The 19,146-nt window shown below is 45.3% G+C and overlaps 1 protein-coding gene across 1 annotated transcript in view; it reads right to left on the bottom strand.

Moving 5' to 3' along the window:
* Positions 1 to 787: 787 nt before the first annotated feature.
* LOC138514162 (arylsulfatase A-like) overlaps positions 788 to 19,146 on the bottom strand; it is a 204,220-nt gene continuing 185,861 nt past the window's right edge. The window contains exon 8 of the mRNA XM_069629469.1: positions 788 to 3,472. Coding sequence (XP_069485570.1) covers positions 3,171 to 3,472 — 302 coding nt within the window. The 3' untranslated portion in view covers positions 788 to 3,170. The remainder of the gene's footprint in view (positions 3,473 to 19,146) is intronic.

The raw sequence follows: 19,146 nt of genomic DNA, 5'->3' as shown, positions 1-19,146 counted from the left end.
AGGGAAATGCTCTCCTGAAAGGGCTCTCAGCTGTTCATTTGGTTCCCCTAAAAGCAGTCTACTATGCTGCCACACGTCTTATTACGGGAGCATGTAAATTTGACCGAATCACCCCCATTCTACTCCAACTACATTGACTTCCACTCCAAGTAAGGGTACTGTTCAAGACTGCATGTATCATTTACAAAGCAGTCCCGAATAGCACACCAGCATACCTGGTGGCTAAACTCCACATATCTAGTGGTGCATGCTCCTCGCGTGGCAAATCAACCAACTGGCTTGAATTACATCTTGTCCACAAAGAGAGGACCTGCAAACAATCCTTCTAATGTCATGCACCAACCCTCTGGAACTCTATCCCGGTGTCAGATCGGAATGCCCCAACAATTCTCCAATTTCGCAAATCTCTAAAAACATGGCTCTTTCAACAACACCTGACCAACGACTAATTCCAATGGATGCACATACTGACGCAAAGACCTCACAGTACTGCGCTACTTTTAAAAGATGCTAGTCCAAATGCTGGCTACCTACACTCTGTACAGCGCTCTGCTGCTCTTGAGCTAGGTCCATGCTTTAAACAAAAAAAATAAAAAAATGTAAACTAAATGTTGATTCATTTATAGGATTGGTCATAACAAATGCATCTGCCCTTCTGTACTTATATAAATACCAGACATTTTTGTTATAGCTTTTTATGGGGAACCTGTCTTTTGAGACAATTTCTACATTGTGTTTTGGCCATTTTCTGCAATTTAATTACTGTTTCATAGTGTAAATCTTTTTTTTTATTGTGCAATAGTCAAACTCTTAAACTTTTGACAAACAAATATAAACATTACAATTTAAAAACAATATCTATAGATACATATAGAAGAAAAACACTTTAAAAGAGAGGAAGGAGTAAACATTTTCCTACAGTATTAGACAATTCCAATTAGCAGTCAGTTAAACCAGCCAAAAGTAAATCTTTTAACAGTTTCACTTTTTCCATTGTCAATAGTGTTTAATTACCTAAAACCAACCTTTCTCAGAAGCAGTCAGTTCCTAACCCTTGTTTACAAAGCGAGACAGTAACGTTTTTTCTGCACTATAACTGATCATATTTACATCCTGAATTGTGATCGGATTCTACCACAAAATGTCTCGTGTATAGAGGCAAATAGTACAATCTGCTTACGCATCCATGGCACGATGGCCTTAGGAGAATTATTCAGACCCAATAAAGGATGTTGCCTGTTTTATGCCTTAAGTCATCTCTGCCAAGTGTGGTCAAGGGGTGTGCGTCAAGCACTGTTTACATTTCAAAGTACACTTCCTGTTGATACGAGAGGGGGGAAAACGATCATGTAACTAAACAGAGTCCCATATGTGTCTATAGACTTCAATTATTGTAAATATACAATTCCTACATCTTACTCCTGAAACGTGACCTCTCTGGGAATGGGTGGGAAGAAGTTACATACCAAGGATGGAGGAGAACGAGAGAAAGTACTCTGAGCAGGGCAAGAGAAAAAAAGCCACATTGTCAGGAAAGCAGCACCCACTGCAACAAATCACTCACCTTTCCACAGCAGTTTACATTTTTGTCTCCCTAAAGGGGAGTTATTGTATTTGCAAGTTATTGTACTATTGTATGGTTGTATGATGAAGGAAGTCCCTATTTGTTGTCACATGCAGTACTACCTGAATACACTCAATGGCCACTTCGCTCCATTAGTTCTGAAGTAAAAAAAAAACAGAGTGATTCAGTCAACCTTTTCAATACAGAAAAGAAAGCTCATTTATTGTGGTAGTGGACAGGAACAAGGAAAGTGAGGACTCATTTTAAGGAGTTAAACATGGAGTGTTAAAGAGAAGTCTGGTTCTGGACATTGGAGTAAACCAGAGCCTTCCAAATAAGGTATAGAAGGGAGTGCAGATGAAGTCTCAAAGGTTTTCCACCAGTCTGCATAGATAAACACTTGCTTCAAGAGGGCTGGTGGCATAGGTGAGCGGCTGGTCCCATTCCAGAAAGCTCCTCATTTACTTTTTCCTAGCACTGTTAAACAAAATATAGGTGCAAGCAATAGTGTTTAAAGGAATGGCACCAGTGATTGAGGCACTAACTTAGAATAGATTGGTCACACAATACTATATTCTCTTGGACCTCATGAATATGTTTTTCAAGCCAGTGAGCAATGGCTTTATTGTCATCATTCATTTGATCCTCTGCTTCGATACCAGCTGTCTACCATGGCACTGCCCTACGAGAGTTATCCTGTGGGAATATTCAAAGTTGAATCTACTATTCAAACAGAGATTCCAAATAAATAAGTCAGTACATGTCACCGAGCCTCATGCCAGACATCAGGCTGAATTGCTTCTATCCGGAATAACATTCAGCTCCATTGTTCGTACTCAAGCAGTAGCACACATGTCCCTTCTTTGCCCAACATGTGGGTCCCATAACCCACTACGGTCCTGACGAAGGCAATTTTACCAAGAAACCCCCGCCGAAACGTCAGCTTGCAATCACCAAGTAGTACATGTAGTCTAAATGCTATAGGTGGACGTTGACCCTGCTTCAGAGTTTAGCACTTAGGTTTGAGTTAACCAGCGAAGTATAGAAAGCATTCTGTTATCCAGACATGCAACAGATATAGACATGTAACAGATGTCCTTATTCAGTTTAATTTGTCTGCATTACATTGATTTGCACCGACTAAAGAAATTGTTGAGACCCACATCAAATGTACTAGCATAGACAAACATTTGTCTAGATAGGCATCACACAGTGTCATGATATGGAACAACCGTGGACGTTGCATTGTTTAATTTGTTTGGATTGCACCTTCTTCTCTGTATGCAGTAATTCATTTGTATACCTATGAAGTAAATCGACTTGTGACTATTGCACAACTGTGTTTTCATTAAAGTAATTTGCGTACCCATGCAGTGAATTGATTCTTGACTAAAGTATAGCCTGAGCTGCAGAAATTAACATGCATATTTTCGAAGTCATTTGGCTTGTGATTAATGCAGAAAAGCCTATTTACGTTTTTCAGAGACAAGAACAGTACTGGCCAATAAAAGATTGTCCAATTAGTTTTCATTAATTGTATGGAGAAAACGAATCTGAATCATTACCAAAGGCTGGCTAGGAACACCTGTGTACTGATCTTTTACCATCAGCTAGACCTGCAGCACGAAGGTTTGGGAGAGCAAGTGGGATTGTAACAAGGGCGTAGTGCTGGGTCTGTTCCTTTTGACATCTGGCTTTCTCCAAATTTCATTTTTTTCTCAAAGGTATCCTTTACCCTTTTAATGTCCTTTAGGATCTGCTGTAGGTCTGCTGTCATTCCCTGGGCACACAAGTTCGAATTTTCTGCAGGATCGGACTCCAGGTCAAAGAGCAATGGAGGGTTATGTGGGGTCAACTTGGCTGTGACGTGGCAGTCTTCATCTGGAGTAGACCCACTCGAGATGGAACCTGAAACATTAAATACAGAATGTTCCAAACATGAAGGATAGTGCAAATATGATCCCAGGCATCATAAGCATGAGATGAGCCATCCACTCACAATTAATTATCTACGGTCTCAAGCCCAAGCAACTGATTATTTAGTGGTCAGGCTGGCAGTCTTCATAGTGGGTACAATGTGTCATCATGACATACTACTTAATCCCCACACCAAAACACAATTCCACCAATGAATCACCCCACAAATAATGTTTTCCTCAAACACAGTCCACTCACAAAAATCACACACCTGATGGGCCTCATTATAAGTTTGCTGGTCCAGTAGTAACAGCGTTGGTACGCTACCGGCGCGTTCCTACCAGACCGGCAGACTACGAGTTCTGCTCGCGGGTGCCTTTACGCCCGCCAGGTCTGACCTGACGGGCGTACCCACGAGCTGAGCATGTTGGATGCACCGGCACCATTCACGAAGGGTGCCAGTGCATCCGACCTCCCCATTCCCATTGAGTCCTATGGGGCTCAGATGGGAATGGGGAGTAATTATGACCGGCACCCGGCAATGGGGGATGTACAGGGTCCGCTGGTGCTGGAATGCCCCGGTACATCTGCATTGTCGGGTGCCAGTAAAAAAAAAGTACTCCGGCAGCAGCCATGCCGGTAATTACTGGCACGGCTACCGCCAAAGTCGAAATGAGGCCCAATGAGTTAAACCTAGCTAAGAACACATCAACTCCTGTAATAATAAACCAGGCTATTCCTAATCTGATTTTTTTTAAAACAATCCCTGTGTGAAAAAATGAAACATCGTGCCTTCACTCAGAACATTATACACTCAGGATTTTACTTTTTTGATGAAATCAAGCAGGCAATGGTAGGAGTAAAGCAATGGCAGTGTCGAGCAATGTATGGATTCACCAGGATTTCAGACCATGCAAGCCACATGCACATATACGACCCTCTCATGTTTTACAGGGCCATGGTTTACTCATTTAGTCACACGTTTTAATTGTTTCATGACACATCAAAACCTTCCCAATTTTTCTGATTTATAGCGTCCTTTAAGGAATTCTTTAGTTCCCAGATAATACTTCCCAGTCATAATAAAAGTTCAATACAGGCCCAGACATATTCCTTTCCACCCCAGGAAAAAAAGAAACATAAGAAAACACTGTCTATTGGTGTAATAAGGAATTGTGCAAAGAACTTGCACGAAGAGAACATTCTGGTCTGTCCTATTGCCACTTTTCTCATGCCCTTGTGAAATCATTCTTTTTTATCACCGCCAGAGAAAGAACAACATCTATTAAGATTTCATTAGCCCCTCTGTCTCCTCCCAAAAACATTATCCACTCATGATGATAGCTCCGTGGCAATGTGCTCGCCTTGGAAGCAAGACACCATGAAGCAACACAGGTTCGATCCCGGGTCCGCCCTTAGAAGCCTCTGGGTATTTAAGCGCGTTATAAATACGCAGCTAAGACAAAAAACAATTATGCCACTAAAAAACAAACAATTCCTGTAACAGCGCCTCGATGCCCGCGGGCTGTGTGAGTGCTTTAAAAATGCAAAATAAATAAAAAATACCGACACAATCGCATGAACCAGCTTTTTCATATGATGGAAGGCTCGCTATTCATCCAACACGATCGCACAATGACACATTTTAAGCCCCTCCCCACAGCAGCACATGGGACACTCATTTAATGTTAGACCCCAGCTTTTTTGGTAAGGGTCACTGATTGCTGCCAGAGAGCAGTGTGGGTATTTTGTGTATTTTTTGGTGTTTACGAAAAGGGTGTCATTTTGAATGGAAATGACTTACAAAGTAGACAAAAACAGAGAGCATCGGCAGTCGCAGGACAAGATGCCTTTACATAAGAGCATTGTTGGGTTGAATGACAGACCAGGTGATGAAGCGATAAGAGCAGGAACACAAACCAGGGAAAGAGACTGATTTGGGGTAAACTGGCTTTCTCCATATTTCCCCGATTACTAATTCAGCAGCTAAGAAGATTGCAGTTATAATTTTGCCCTTAGCAGAGAGAAGGGGAAAGAGGCCCAAAACAATACAACCTGATACCATGAGAAGATTCATCCATAGGTTTTGACATGGCATTAATGACGTCCTGCCAGAAAGGCTGTAATATGGGGCAGTCCCACTATATGTGTAGCAAAGGATGACAGGTCCCACAAAATCTCCAGCAACCACCTAATATCCCCACTTACATGTTTTTGTAATTTTGAGGTGTCATGTGCCAGCTCCAACAATATATATACTCTACTGTACACACATACAGGAGTTTTGCCCTCATACAAACGTCTCTGAAGTCTTGTTCCGAGAGGGCTCCTCTTAGGTCCCTCTGCCAAAATATCATGCATGCCCCATCTACGTTTGGATATGCAGTGAACTGAATTTGGTATATGTACAAAATCAGACCTTTAGTAGATGTCCATTGAAAAACACATTTCTTGAACGTTGTCAAAGGCCTGTTAGCTGCTTCTTCTGCACGACCCATTGCCTTACCTGAAAACATTGGAGGGCGTCAATTTCGGAAACATGATAGCCTCAATTACATCCTTGAAAGAATTAGACTTCCCCAGTCACAATTACATTTTAAGTACAGTAGCTGCCACGCATTCACCAAAGTTAAAAGCATTAGGGATAAGGGGTGAGAGGATGAGGAGAAAATCAGGATTTCCATGTGCAGGTGCCCATAGAGAAGGGAAAGTCGTGAGACCTATGTAGATTGCATGTTTGGCCCAGACGTCCAATACTGACCCATTTAAATGTCTCAGGTACAGCGAGCGAGGACGTGAAAGTTTAAGGAGTCAATTAAAACTGTGCAAGGTAGACCCTCCAACCCCCATATCCATACATCACCGTTGCTTGGAGGCTTCTAGTTTGCCTCATTCACCCAAAATATGCAATCAAGTCTATTCATAATATGCAACTGCGCCAGGACATTGGAGACCACCCATGAGCAAAAACACGAGTGAAGAATTATCTTTGAGACGCTGTATTTATTCCCCCGAAGTACAGTAGAGAACATGTTTTTGCAAAGTTCTGTGGTTTCTGTGTTGGTGTAGGAGCACCTAAAAATAAAATACAAAAGTCCAGGTACGATTTTCATTTTATCAATTTACATTCAACTGAACCGTGAAATGGTCAGGATTCCTAAAGCTCGACGTGTCTCTTCAGATGTGAGCAAAGAAATCTGTGCATTTCCCTTTATACAGATCCGAGACATGATGGGTTAGATTTTCACCAAGCTAACGAACACATTTCGTTGCCCATATGAATGAGAATTCTTTTTCAATTTTTGTTTTCAAGTCAGGAGTCCGAGAGAGACCCTTCATTGGATTGATGTCTCCATAGGCGGTAGTGCAACAAGTAGAGACCTCAAAGAGTTGCCAGGGGTCTAAAGTTTCAAGAGAATGGGCCTCATTACACGGATGGCGGTGGACCAAGGTGCTGTTAGCACCTTGGTCCATGCCGGTAAAATACCAGCACCGCCTTGGTGGAAAGGGGAATTACTGCCCTATTCCAAGGTTGGGGGGCGGTAATTCCCCTTTCCCCCATTGCCCTTCCCATTCCCATTTTTGTCCCATAGGGCTCTATGGGAATGGGGAAGGGGCTAATTACGGTGCCGCAAATTGCGGTACCGTAATTAGCTCCCTGGTCCCTTTGCAGGTGGTTTTTAACGCCTGCAAAAAGCAGCCGTTAAATTCACCAACCCGCAAAGGGACCTCGTAGTAAGGCGGTAAGGGTTTACCGGTACTGGTAAAATACCAGTACCGGTAAACCCTTACCGCCTACCGTGTAATGAGGCCCAATGTCATTGGCAAACATAGCTACGTAAAATGATGACTGTTCAACGCTACACATTTAATGGCTGACCTCTTTCCTAAATGACCGCTCTTCCAAAGTCATACTGGGCACCTTCTCCTCCCCTACTTCCTTCTCCACCTGTGGCGTCCTCAGTGCTCCATTCTTTCGCCCTGGCTCTTTGAAATCTACCTCACTCTGCTGGCATGCCACATTTCCTCCTTCTCCCCAACGTCCACTGCTATGTTGATGACACGAAACTCTTCTTAAAACCTCCTGCAGACACCCTGTCAACCTCCATCATCCCTCACTGCCTCTCAGCCATCCAGTCCTTGTGTACTTCTAATAATCTCTGCCTCAATGCCAGCAAAAAAGAGATCCTTCCTATTGAGATCTTAGTACCCAACTTCGTCCCTTCACTTTGGCCTTCTTCTGTGGGCTCTCCCCCTGCTCCCTCCTCGGAGGCCAGAAACCTTGGAGTTATCTTCGACTCCTCTATCTTCATCCTCCCTCATACTCAGGATATTGCCAAGAAGTTCCACTTTCAACTTTTCCTTCTGAAAAGAATTCTACCTTTCCTCACCTTCCCCCAGAGACTCAATGTTATCCAGGCTACGGTTCTCTCTAGGCTTAGCTATTGCAATAGCCGCCTACCTTCTTCCACTCTGCGACCCCTCCAGCTAATCCATAATAGGGAAGGCAGTGAGACTTATCCTTGGACTCAAGCCCAGGGACTGCATCTCTCATGCCCTACAAAGTCTTTACTGGCTCCGCGTCGAAGCACAGATGAAATTCAAATCCCTCTGCATCATCCACAAGGATATCTGGGGCTGGGGACCACTCTATCTGCAACTCTTTCTGACTAAATATTCCCCCCTCTAGACACTTGTGTTCCTCTGGCAGCAACTCCCTCTGTGTAAAGCGGTTTGCCAAACAGAGGGCAGGTGGTTGATCGCTTTCCTCAGTGGGCTCCCTACTTTGGAACAGCCTTCCCCTACCTCTTTGTCTTGAGTAGGACCTTTTTAAGTTCCGGAAAAGCCTCAAGACCTTCCTCTTTACCTCTTCCTTCCCTCCATCTCCCTCCTGCTAATCGCACAGTAGCTTGATTAGTGTGCAGGGCCCTTATGCATCCTCAGGGCCCTGACCTCTCACATCGTATCATCCCAGCTGCTGTCCATCCTCTGCACTTGCCTCGGCTCACCCTCCACCACTAGAAGTTGCACTTACCTTCTTCATGGCACTTCCCTGACTGCTCGCCATGAGCACCACATCATCTATCCCATACTCCTCTCCCCCTGCACTTGCACGTTCTGAACACTCACAAGGCATAGTAGATTTGTCTTCCCCGCCCCATTGTCTCTTCTTATATCGTTGTAGTAATTATTTAACATGGTTGTAATTACATTGTCTATCATCCCCTGTCCCATCCCTGTTGCCCCGTGGGCGCGTTGCAACAGTATTTGCTTCCTTGCTTCCTAACAAGTGAACAATAAATAAATAAAATTAATCTCAGTGATGTTTTTGACCAGTTTAACAAAATGTTCCATGACCAACGTGAATAAAGCAGGTGAGACGAGACAGCCCTGTCTTGTACCTCTCCTTAGGTGAACACTCTGAACATCCATGCCATTAAGTAATGTTTGCAGTATGATTACTGTAAATTGCGAAAATCCCACTCAAAGCCATTATCTCACAACTTTCACTGTTTGCCTTAAGAAGTTCTAGATTCCTTCTCTGCATCTAGTTTTAACAGAACTGAGCGGGGCTTTGGAAACATTTTGACCTTATACAGGAAATATGTAACTTTTCCTACATTGTCAAATGTCTGGCGGCCACAAAGGAACCCTGGCTGATACTAATGTAGGAGAACTGGCATTAGGGAATTCCAGTGTATTTGCAAGAACTTTCAAGAACTTCTTTGCATCTAGATTAACAAGCCTATGACCTATTGGACACACATTCTTCTGGTTCCTTCCCAGATTGAGGGATTAGACCAATTATTGCTTCCTTCATAGTGAGAATCACTTCCCGATTTTATGAATGAGTTGAATATTTTTATTAAGTTCCTTAGCAAAATATGAGGCCATCAGAGTCAGGTGCTTTATTGGGTTTTAAGGATTTTATAGCTATTAGCTATTAGCTCCTCCAACATTTCCAACATTTCCTGCTGGAGATTAGAGGCTGAGAGGCCTTAATTATGTATTATATATTGTTAAATAGTGTCATTGTTAAAAGGGATTTCTGAACTCTGACCTGGAGGAGCAGAGGTTCAGAAGGCCAACCTAGTTTCTTGGAACAGGGTAACCTCTGGACAAGCCAGACCAATCAGGGTAGCTATGGCAGGCGGTCAAGACTAAGGCCCTTATTCACAGAGCATTTTCCAATGGGTGTTTGCCATTATAAAACGCTTCCATGATTTAGGCCCTAAGTCTAAAGAGGGGTGAGGGTGACTGAAAGACCTCAATGAGCACACAAAGCAAGGACACTTACAAATTACCCCAGACAGGTGTTATATTAAAAATATAGACACATTTATTACAAGACCTTTGTAATATAGATCATAGTAAAGAATCACAATAACATTAAAGTGGATCAACACATCACAATCAACACAATATATATATACAAGACCAGAGGGGTCTAACGGATTAAGAAGCACAAAATATGTAGACCGCCTAGATGGGGAGGAAAACAGGCAGTGCAAGTAATCTTTAGACCCAGTTTCACATCAAGAATACACCTAACTAAGAGGCAGTCCAAGCCCTATGAAGAGAGGAGCCTTTTTCTCAATAGTACATCCACGCGCTTGTGCCACTGGACAAAATAGGGTCTCTTCAAGGGTCACTAGCAGCTCAGGAAGGTGGATAAGGTCGATGAAGAACAAGTCCCCGCTATTCAAGCAGGACCTCCACTTGCGGGCAGAGGCCGGTTGTGAGTGCGGGATAGAGTCGTTATTTTGCAATAGCGGTGGAAAGGAAAGGGGCCCTCAGGGGCCACTTTGTGCGAAAAGAAATGGGCTCCTGCACTAGGGGCCACCGGTTGAGGTATGAACTACTCACTGGTACCTGACGCAGGCAGACCCAGACTTCGGCCAGTTCAGTCCACTTCGCTGGCAGGTTCGAATGCGATAATCAGGACGTCTCGACACCGTGTAGTTTCCACGGTAGCAAGCTTCAGGGTCAAGGGGGTCACAATTACAGCAAACTTTTACAGGTCATTGCCACAGCGGGGCAACACGGTAACCGGTTTTACTCCGGTCCGGGCGCACTCTTCTCACTTCAGACCTGGGAATGCCAAGTGTCCGAAATTCGGTGTGAGGGTGCCGTGGACACAGAGCAAGCAGTATGCCAAGTTTCGAGGACTTCCTCGAAACCGCGGCAGGGACAGGGCAAACATCCTGTGTAAACTGGTCAGCCCACTGGTTGGCCCAGGGACACTTCCTAAGAGGCTTACTTGCAGGGTTTGATGAAGGTGCCAAAAATAGTTGGTCCCACTATTCCAATGGGTCAAAGCGCCTTCGCAGACCTTCTAGGACGATCAGATGCAGAGGGGTCTCGCAGGACGACAGCAGGCTCAGGGTGCCAAACCTTCCAGCGGGTCACCAGCAGTTCCTCGACTCGGCTTCTTGTTGGAGGATACTTGGCTCCTTATCCTTTGTTCGTGTGAACTCAGGAGATCGACATGGTAGTGGTGTTTTCGGCCTCCTCTTATCCAAAGTTCCCTTCGTGCCAAAACGGAGAGGACCCAATGGGAGATCTGCTCACAAACACTCACTCCATACGTGGACCAATCATGGACCAAGTGGTCCCATGCATTCAGGACACTCCAGACTCTCTGGGACCCAGGATGTGTATTGGGAACAGACATCCCAGCCCACATGCTGGAGGCACATACACAAGGCATGCAGAAGCCTGCGAAAGCGTTGGGTTTCGCGGGAAAGTGCATGACCAAATAAGGACTGACCTGGGTTGGCTCGACCTGGGGAAGGTGAAGGGGCAAGATGGCCAAAGGACAGGACAAAGAACCTCGTGGCATGGCCATTTTGGAGCCAGGCCACCTATTCGTGCCAAACGCGGTAAGCGTGGATAACATGGGAAGAAAGGGTTCAAAACATAAGAAAAACGATAGCTGCCACCAGTCCTGTCCGTGACACATCTGCACAGTTCATAATAAGTCCAGCGACAGTTTCTAGGGCCTTTGGAATGACTAGAGACCCAAGGGTGCGGTAAAGCAAGTTACATTGCACTCTTGTTACATGTTGCACAAAAGCTGCAACATGAGGAAAGGACTAAGGGAAACAAAGTCTCCCAGTACTGACTGTATTAAGAACAGGTCAGTTTCCCCATAAGAAGTGAGCGAAAGCCCAGAGGAGTGCCGCTGAGGGCTGCGCTTCTCTGGCAAAGGTTAGATCAGGGTGTAGAACAGCAGCAAAATGTTTGGGGGTTGACACATGGAGGGAAAATTACATTCAAATATGAAATCTTTCCTAACACTCGCCCTTCCCAGACTAAGGACGGGGGAACTAATCCACCCCTGGATGAGTTTCTTGTTCAGGTCGGTTAAACATTCTGGACAACCCATGAGCATAGCTATGTTGGGCACCTGGCCTATGCTCAATAGTGAAGTCAAAGCCTTTCAGACTTATGGACCACCTAAGCAACTTTGGATTCTCTCCCTTCATGTTCATTAGCCACTTTAAGGGCTTATGGTCAGTTTGCACAGTGAAGTGGGTCCCATAGAGGTAGGGCCTCAGCTTCCGTAGGGCCCACACCACAGAGAAACATTCTTTCTCTACTGTGGACCATCTGAGCTCTCTGTCCTTAAAATGGCGACTAATGAAGCCAATTGGGTGTTCCATACCCTTCTCATCTATTTGTGATAGTACAGTTCCTATCCCAGTGTCAGAGGCATCTGTCTGCACAATACAAGGTCTTTGGTAATCAGGGGCCCTGAGCACAGGGGCCTGGCACAAGGAGTCTTTTAAGCCATTGAAGGCCTTCTCACACTCTTCAGTCCAAGTTACCTTCTTGAGTTGCTTGGGAGTGGTGAGAGCAGTCAGAGGGGCAGCTATGGTTCCATAGTCTGCCATGAAATTTCGGTAATACCCAGTGAGTCCTAAGAAGGCTCTCACTTGGGTCTGCGTAGTGGGGGTAGGCCAGTCTTGTACTGCTTGTACTTTACTGGGTAGATGCTGTATCCTTCCTCCACCTAATTCATGTCCAAGGTAAACCACTGAGCCTTGTCCAATCTGGCATTTACTGGCCTTTATGGTCAAGTGAGCCTTCTGAAGAGCCTGTAACACAATCCCAAGGTGTTTCACATGGTCTTGCCAGGTGGCACTGAAAACTGCTAAATCATGCAGATATGCAAGACAGAATTTGTCCAACCCATTCAACACATGATTCACAAGCCTCTGGAATGTGGCAGGTGCATTCTTCAACCCGAAAGGCATTACCCTGAACTGGTAAAGGCCCTCTAGAGTTGAGAAAGCTGTCTTCTCCTTCGCATGTTCTGCAAGGGCTATTTGCCAATAGCCTCCAGTGAGGTCAAACGTGCTGATGTACTTGGAGGAGCCCACGGTATCCACCAACTCATCTGTTCTAGGCAAGGGGTGTGCATCTGTCTTGTTGACAGCATCCAGAGTCCTGTAATCCACACAGAACCTCAATTCAGAAGTACCTGCTTTTGGAACCAAAACCACAGGGCTGGACCAAGACTACTAGTGGGTTCAATCACCCCAAGATCCAACATTTTGTTGACCTCTGTCTTAATGTAAGACCGTACATTGTCTGACATTCTGTCCTCTGTTATGTTTGCACCAAGGTGTCAAACCAGGGGACTGTGAAAACAGGGGGGGGGGAATTGCCTAAGCAAACTTTTCACCTCAGCCTGCTGATCAGAAGTCAGGTGAGGGGCACTCGGACACCCTCAATGGAGTTATCTGAAGGACTGCTTTGGAATAGGTCAGGAAGAGGTTCAGACTCCTCTTCCTCAACATCTGAAGCCAATAGCATTGCTGCAATTTCAACTCTTGGGATGAAAGCCTTCAGCCTATTTACATGGAACACTTTTGGAGCCTGTCCCGGCCTTCCATGGTCCACTAAATAGTTGACCTCACCCAGTGACACCACCACTGTGTAATGGCCCGACCATTTATCCTGTAAAGCCCTAGGCCTTATGGGATTCATGATCAGGACTTTCTGACCAGGTGTAAAGTTGATGAGGGAAGCTTTCTGGTCATACCAATGTTTCACCAGTGCTTGTCCTGCCTTCAACTTGTCACTAGCCAGACCCATCAGGAGTACCATCCTTTTTCTGAGCCCCAACACATAGTCTACTACGTTGGTAGTAATGGGGGGAGTGGGCAACTCCCCTCCCTCCTTGACTATGGCTAAGGGTCCCCATACTGGTGACCAAACAGAAGTTCAAAGGGGCTGAAGCCAACACCCTCTTGTGGTACCTCTCTGTAGGCAAACAGTAAGCATGGTAAAAGAAGATCCCATTTTCTTCTTTGAGGTTCTTCCAGAGCCCCAATCATACTTTTCAAGGTCCTGTTAAACCGTTCCACCAGACCATTGGTCTGGGGGTGGTATGCGGAAGAAAACTTATAGGTCACCCCACATTCCTTCCACATATCCTGCATATACTTTGACATAAAGTTGCTGCCTCTGTCAGACACAACTTCTTTAGGGAAGCCAACCCTTGTAAAGATGCCAAGTAACGCTTTTGCAACTGACTTGGCAGTCACAGTTTTCAATGGGATGCCTCAGGATACCTGGTGGCATGGTCGACCAGCACCAGGATAAACCTATTGCCTGAGGATGTTTGGGGGTCAAGGGGACCAACAATGTCTATCCCTACCCTCTCAAATGGTACCACCACAACTGGGAGTGGTACCAATGGAGCTTGGATTGTTGAACCACTCTTGCCAGATAACTGGCAGGAGGCACAACTCCTGCAGTGACTTTCTACTTGCACCCCCATCTTGGGCCAGTAGAAGTGCATGGATAACCTTTGCTTGGTCCTCTTAATACCAAGGTGACCAGCAAGGGACACTTCATGCACCAGCTGCAGGAGGAAGGGTTGTGCAGCAAGGGGAACCACCAACCTCCTATGGTCTCCTTCTGTAGACTCTGTAGGCTCACTATACAGGAGCCCACCTTCCCAATAAATCCGATGCTTCCCAGGAGTTTCACCCTCAAGCTGGGAGCAGGCCTGTCTTCTTAGGCCTTCCAGAGATGGGCACTCGCGTTGGCCCTTACTGAATTCTTCCCTGTCAGGACCAACTTCTACTAACAAATTGTTTAGTTCACGTTGGTCATTGGGGTCAAATACTTCAGGCATCACCACCTCCTCGTCAGGTCTGGGTGATTGACCAACTACCTCCACCTCAGTGGTAGGTGAGTTAGGGGGAATATTTTCTTTCCCTCTTTTTACTTTTTTGACTCCTTTAGCCTTGGGTTTCGCCTTTGGCTGGGGCAGGGCATTGGTCTTGGCCAGTGCTGCCCTCGTTTGAGACCTTGTGCAGGGTCTGTCAGCAGTGTCTTCCACAAGCCCTAAAGCTCGGAGATCATTGCCCAACAAGACCTTCCCTGGGACACTCCTCTGAATGCTCACTGGAATCCTGACTGCTGTACCATTGATAGTAAGATTTACAGGTATTACTGGGAACATGAGAGGTGGGCCATCAGCCAACTTAGTGGGCATCAGAGTAGCTCTAGCAACTTCCTCTCGGTCTACCAAGGTAGAATCCACTACAGTTCGACTGCACCCACTATCCCTAAGAGCTGGAGTATCTACTCCATTGATCAGCACACTGTCTTTAAAGTAGTGCTTGGTGTTATCTGGAATCCTAGCATAAGCCTCTAAGACTTTAGGCTCCCAGGAACCCAGGGAAATTAAAACTACCTCAGCTTCTATCCCACTGGGGAAGGAGTCTCAGGAGAGGATGCTCTGGTAATCTCTTCTTCCTCGTAGGAGGAGAAGGCCAGATTAGCAGAGTGGACCCCCAAGGTTTTGACCTTACATCTGGGATCCCCCTGCACGTGGTCAGTTGCTCCACAAGCAAAACAAGATCCATTGGGTCTGTTCACATAGGGAGGCTTACTATAACCAGAGTTCTTTTTCAGAGGCTGACCTCCACTACCCTGTGAGTTCTCTTGTGTCTTACCCTTATTTTTCTTTTTGTGGCCCTATTGGGAACAAGATTTATCAGTTTCCCCACCCTCCTTATGTTTGGACTTTTTCCCTTCCTCCTGCTTTCCAGGATGAGTCTTGTCCTTATGGGACACTCGATGTGACACCCACAAATCTGCTGCAATGGTGAGCTTCTTAGGATCTATCTCCTTTGAATCTGCCAAATGCTGCTTAAGCTCAGGGGAAGAAAATGCAAAAATATGTTCCAGCATGACAAGACTTATCATACCTTCAAAGGTAGAAACCTTATAACTTTCGACCCAGCCAGTCAAGTTTTTTAAGGATTCAGTTACATAAGATACCCAAGTACCACCTTCTTTTTTCTTATACTCTCTTTTTAAGTATTGGGCAGGAGTCTTTCCAAACTTTAAGATGAGAGTTTGCTTCAACATTGCAAAATCTGCTCTCTCAACTTTCGACATTTCCACAATGGCATTGCAGCCAGAATGGGGCAGTCTGCTAAGTAACCAGGCAATTTTATCAGCATTGTCAACTTGTTGAACTTCACATGCATACTCAAATATATTCAGCCAGTCCATAATGTCATTCTTTTCCTCATACACACTGAGCAGATCTTTTGGAAACCTTGGATGAGAAGAGGCCCCAGACCCATGTCCAGGACCCTTGGACCCATTGGCAACTTGAAGCTTGGCCAGTTCCAACTGGTGATCCCTGTCTTTTTGTTTTTCTGCCTGCTCTATCTTTAGTTTGGCCATGTTGAACTCAAGCTCCTTCTGCCTAAACAGCAGTTCTTGCTTCTTGAATTCAAGTATGGCCTCCCCTTCAGCACTGGCAGAGGAAACATTCGACATTACATCCTCCATGTCCTCATGGTCGCTGTGGATCAGTGCAGCGGTAGAACCATCAGTTCTACCAGTGAGAGCAGCCCCACCTCCTTCTGCACTGTCCTCGGAAGCTATAGCTATAAGCTGAGCTTCTTGCCAGTCCATGATTCTCTGGATCATTTCTACTTTCTTTTGTGCCTTGAGAGGAAACACCTCTCTCAGCACACATCTTTCTTAACGTGTCGGATTTCGAAGCATTTAAAGTTAACAAGGTGCTTGTTTCCATACTGTTAGATAGGACTATGGCCTTTTAAACATTATACTACGACAATTCACTATGTGTCCTGGTAGGAATAACTCGAAATGCCTTCTCTCTTGTGCAACACTGGATTCCTTCAGTCCTATCCCACCGCTGTACACCAATTTGTTAAGAGGGATTTCTGAACTCTGACCTGGAGGGGCAAAGGTTCAGAAGGCCAACCTAGTTTGGAACAGGGTAACCTCTGGACAAGCCAGAACAATCATGGTAGCTATGGCAGGCGGTCAAGACTAAGTCTCAAGAGTGGTGAGGGTGACTGAAAGACCTCAATGAGCACACAAAGCAAGGACACTTACAAATTACCCCAGACAGTTGTTATATTAAAAATATAGACACATTTATTACAAGGCCTTTGTAATATAGACCATAGCAAAGAATCACAATAACACTAAAGTAGATCAACACATCACAATCAACACAATATATATATAAGACCAGAGGGGTCTAACAGATTAAGAAGCACGAAATATGTAGACCACCTAGATGGGGAGGAAAACAGGCAGTTAAAGTAATCTTTAGACCCAGTTCCACATCGCGAATACACCTAACTAAGAGGCAGTCCAAGCCCTACGAAGAGAGGAGCCCTATGCTCAATAGTACATGCACGCGCTTGTGCCACTGGACAAAATAGGGTCTCTTCAAGGGTCACTAGCAGCTCAGGAAGGTGGATAAGGTTGATGAAGAACAAGTCCCCACTATTCAAGCAGGACCTCCACTTGCGTGCAGAGGCCGGTGTTATGCTTGATCTAAAATGGCGCTGGTGCGTAATGTATTCTGGGAACGCTCGGAACCATGATGGATATTTACTTCATGCCGCAGTGAAAAGCTGCACACATTTTGCTGAGTGTTAGATTCACGGTGCTGAGAAAAACATGCTTTCCAAACCTGGTATGCGGTCAAGGACATTTCTGCTGGGAAAGCTAACTTTGTTATGGTTTGCTACTGTTCTCCGTGGAGCGTGTTTTTAGAGAAGGGAGGCACTGCGCTTCTTGGGGGGAGCTGTCGATTAACCCAGCTGGCAACCGACGGCTGTTCCTCAACTGCGCAAGTGCAATTTCCAGAAGGTTCGAGAATTGACTCCCCTTTGTGGAGTGTGTATATATGCGGAAGCCCGGAGGTGGTCAGGTGAGACTTCAGCCGGAGAAGGGTGCTTACGTCCGGCCCTCCTGTGAGCTGTGGTGCTCTCGGCCTGGCTGTTCCCGGGGTCTTCCAGCCACTTCTCGGCGAGATGAGGAATCCTGTTACGCTCACAGTGATGTATTTCCTTTTGAATTCTTTATTTCTTCTGTGATTCATGTCCATATTATTTTTGTGAGTTATTTCTATGTACTTCTAAGCTTTGAATAAATAGCCAAATAAGAGCTGATTATCTTCTAAGAGTGCGTGGCTGTGAGTTATTGCGTCTGTCTACGTTCAAAGTATTTGCTCTGTAATTGCATTGGTGATTTATGTTTGTTCCGTGCACTTTGGGGAGAGCAATACATTTCTGGCGTCACGAACAGGATACTTGTGATGAGTTGTGCCGAGTATTCAAGAATCTGTTGAAACGTAGATAGGATTTGGTTGTCGTGTAAGTGAAGTTTTTGAATAGTGAAGTTTTTTTTTCCCTTTTTTCAGTGTGTGATTGCCTGTGGGAGTGATTGTAGCGTGGAGAGAAGAAAATATATAGATTCAACGAGGTTCTATTTTGTTTGTGATAATGAGTAGTTTGTTCAGGAAGAAGAGCGTTACCGCTGGCGCTGACTGTTCTGATGTTGTTATTCCAGGCTGGACAGGCGTGGGCATGTGGAGCCGGTTTAAGTGAAACATGGGATCAAGGATTGGGAGATGCCGATCCGGCTGATGTAATGGCATGCTTGCAACAAGTTCCAGTAGAATGTGGTAAAGAATGTGCGGCATTAGGTAGGCGAGGTTGGGTTCTTTTGCATGCTTATAGGAAAATACATCAAATGAAGGTGGAAATGAAAAATGAGGTCTTGCGATTAGAAAGAGAGCTAGATGCAGAACGGCAGACTGCGTTAATGCAGCAGATTCAAATGAAACTGTTTAAAGATAAGGCTGACACATATCAGGGGGTGGCCGAGAGGGCAGCAGTCAGAGTAGCCCTGTATAAGTATAGGAAAAGACGGGGAGGGGTCAACAAAAGAAAGGTGGCAACTGTAAACGCTACCGCTGGCGTAGACTGGGATCCGGATAAGTGGGATGGTGATATTTTTGTTTCAACCAGTCTAGAAAGTAGTTCCGCAGATGAGTCTGACCCAAAAACAGAGGCGAAACAGAAAACAGTGACGGCTAAGCCCGTTAGAAGACGGCGAGCCGGACCCCACCCGCAGAATCCTGCTGGCGGAATGCTGGATTTAACCACGCTGGAGGATTACACACAACAGGAGGTTGGGGAAATGATTACCCGTTTGAGGCAAAAATCAGGGGAAGCTTTACTGACATGGATGGTGAGATTACTAGATGGGGGTGCTGCAGGATTGTTGGTAGATTCTACGGATTCACAGCGTTTTTTACCCGTCAATTGACACCAATGTACAGGAGGTCTTAAAAGCAG

This window comes from Ambystoma mexicanum, chromosome 12 (genome assembly GCF_040938575.1).
Source record: "Ambystoma mexicanum isolate Mex_15411 chromosome 12, UKY_AmexF1_1, whole genome shotgun sequence".
Taxonomy (NCBI): Eukaryota; Metazoa; Chordata; class Amphibia; order Caudata; family Ambystomatidae; genus Ambystoma; species Ambystoma mexicanum.
The sequence above is the reverse complement of the archived record's forward strand: the minus strand, read 5'-3'. Positions and strand labels throughout refer to the sequence as shown.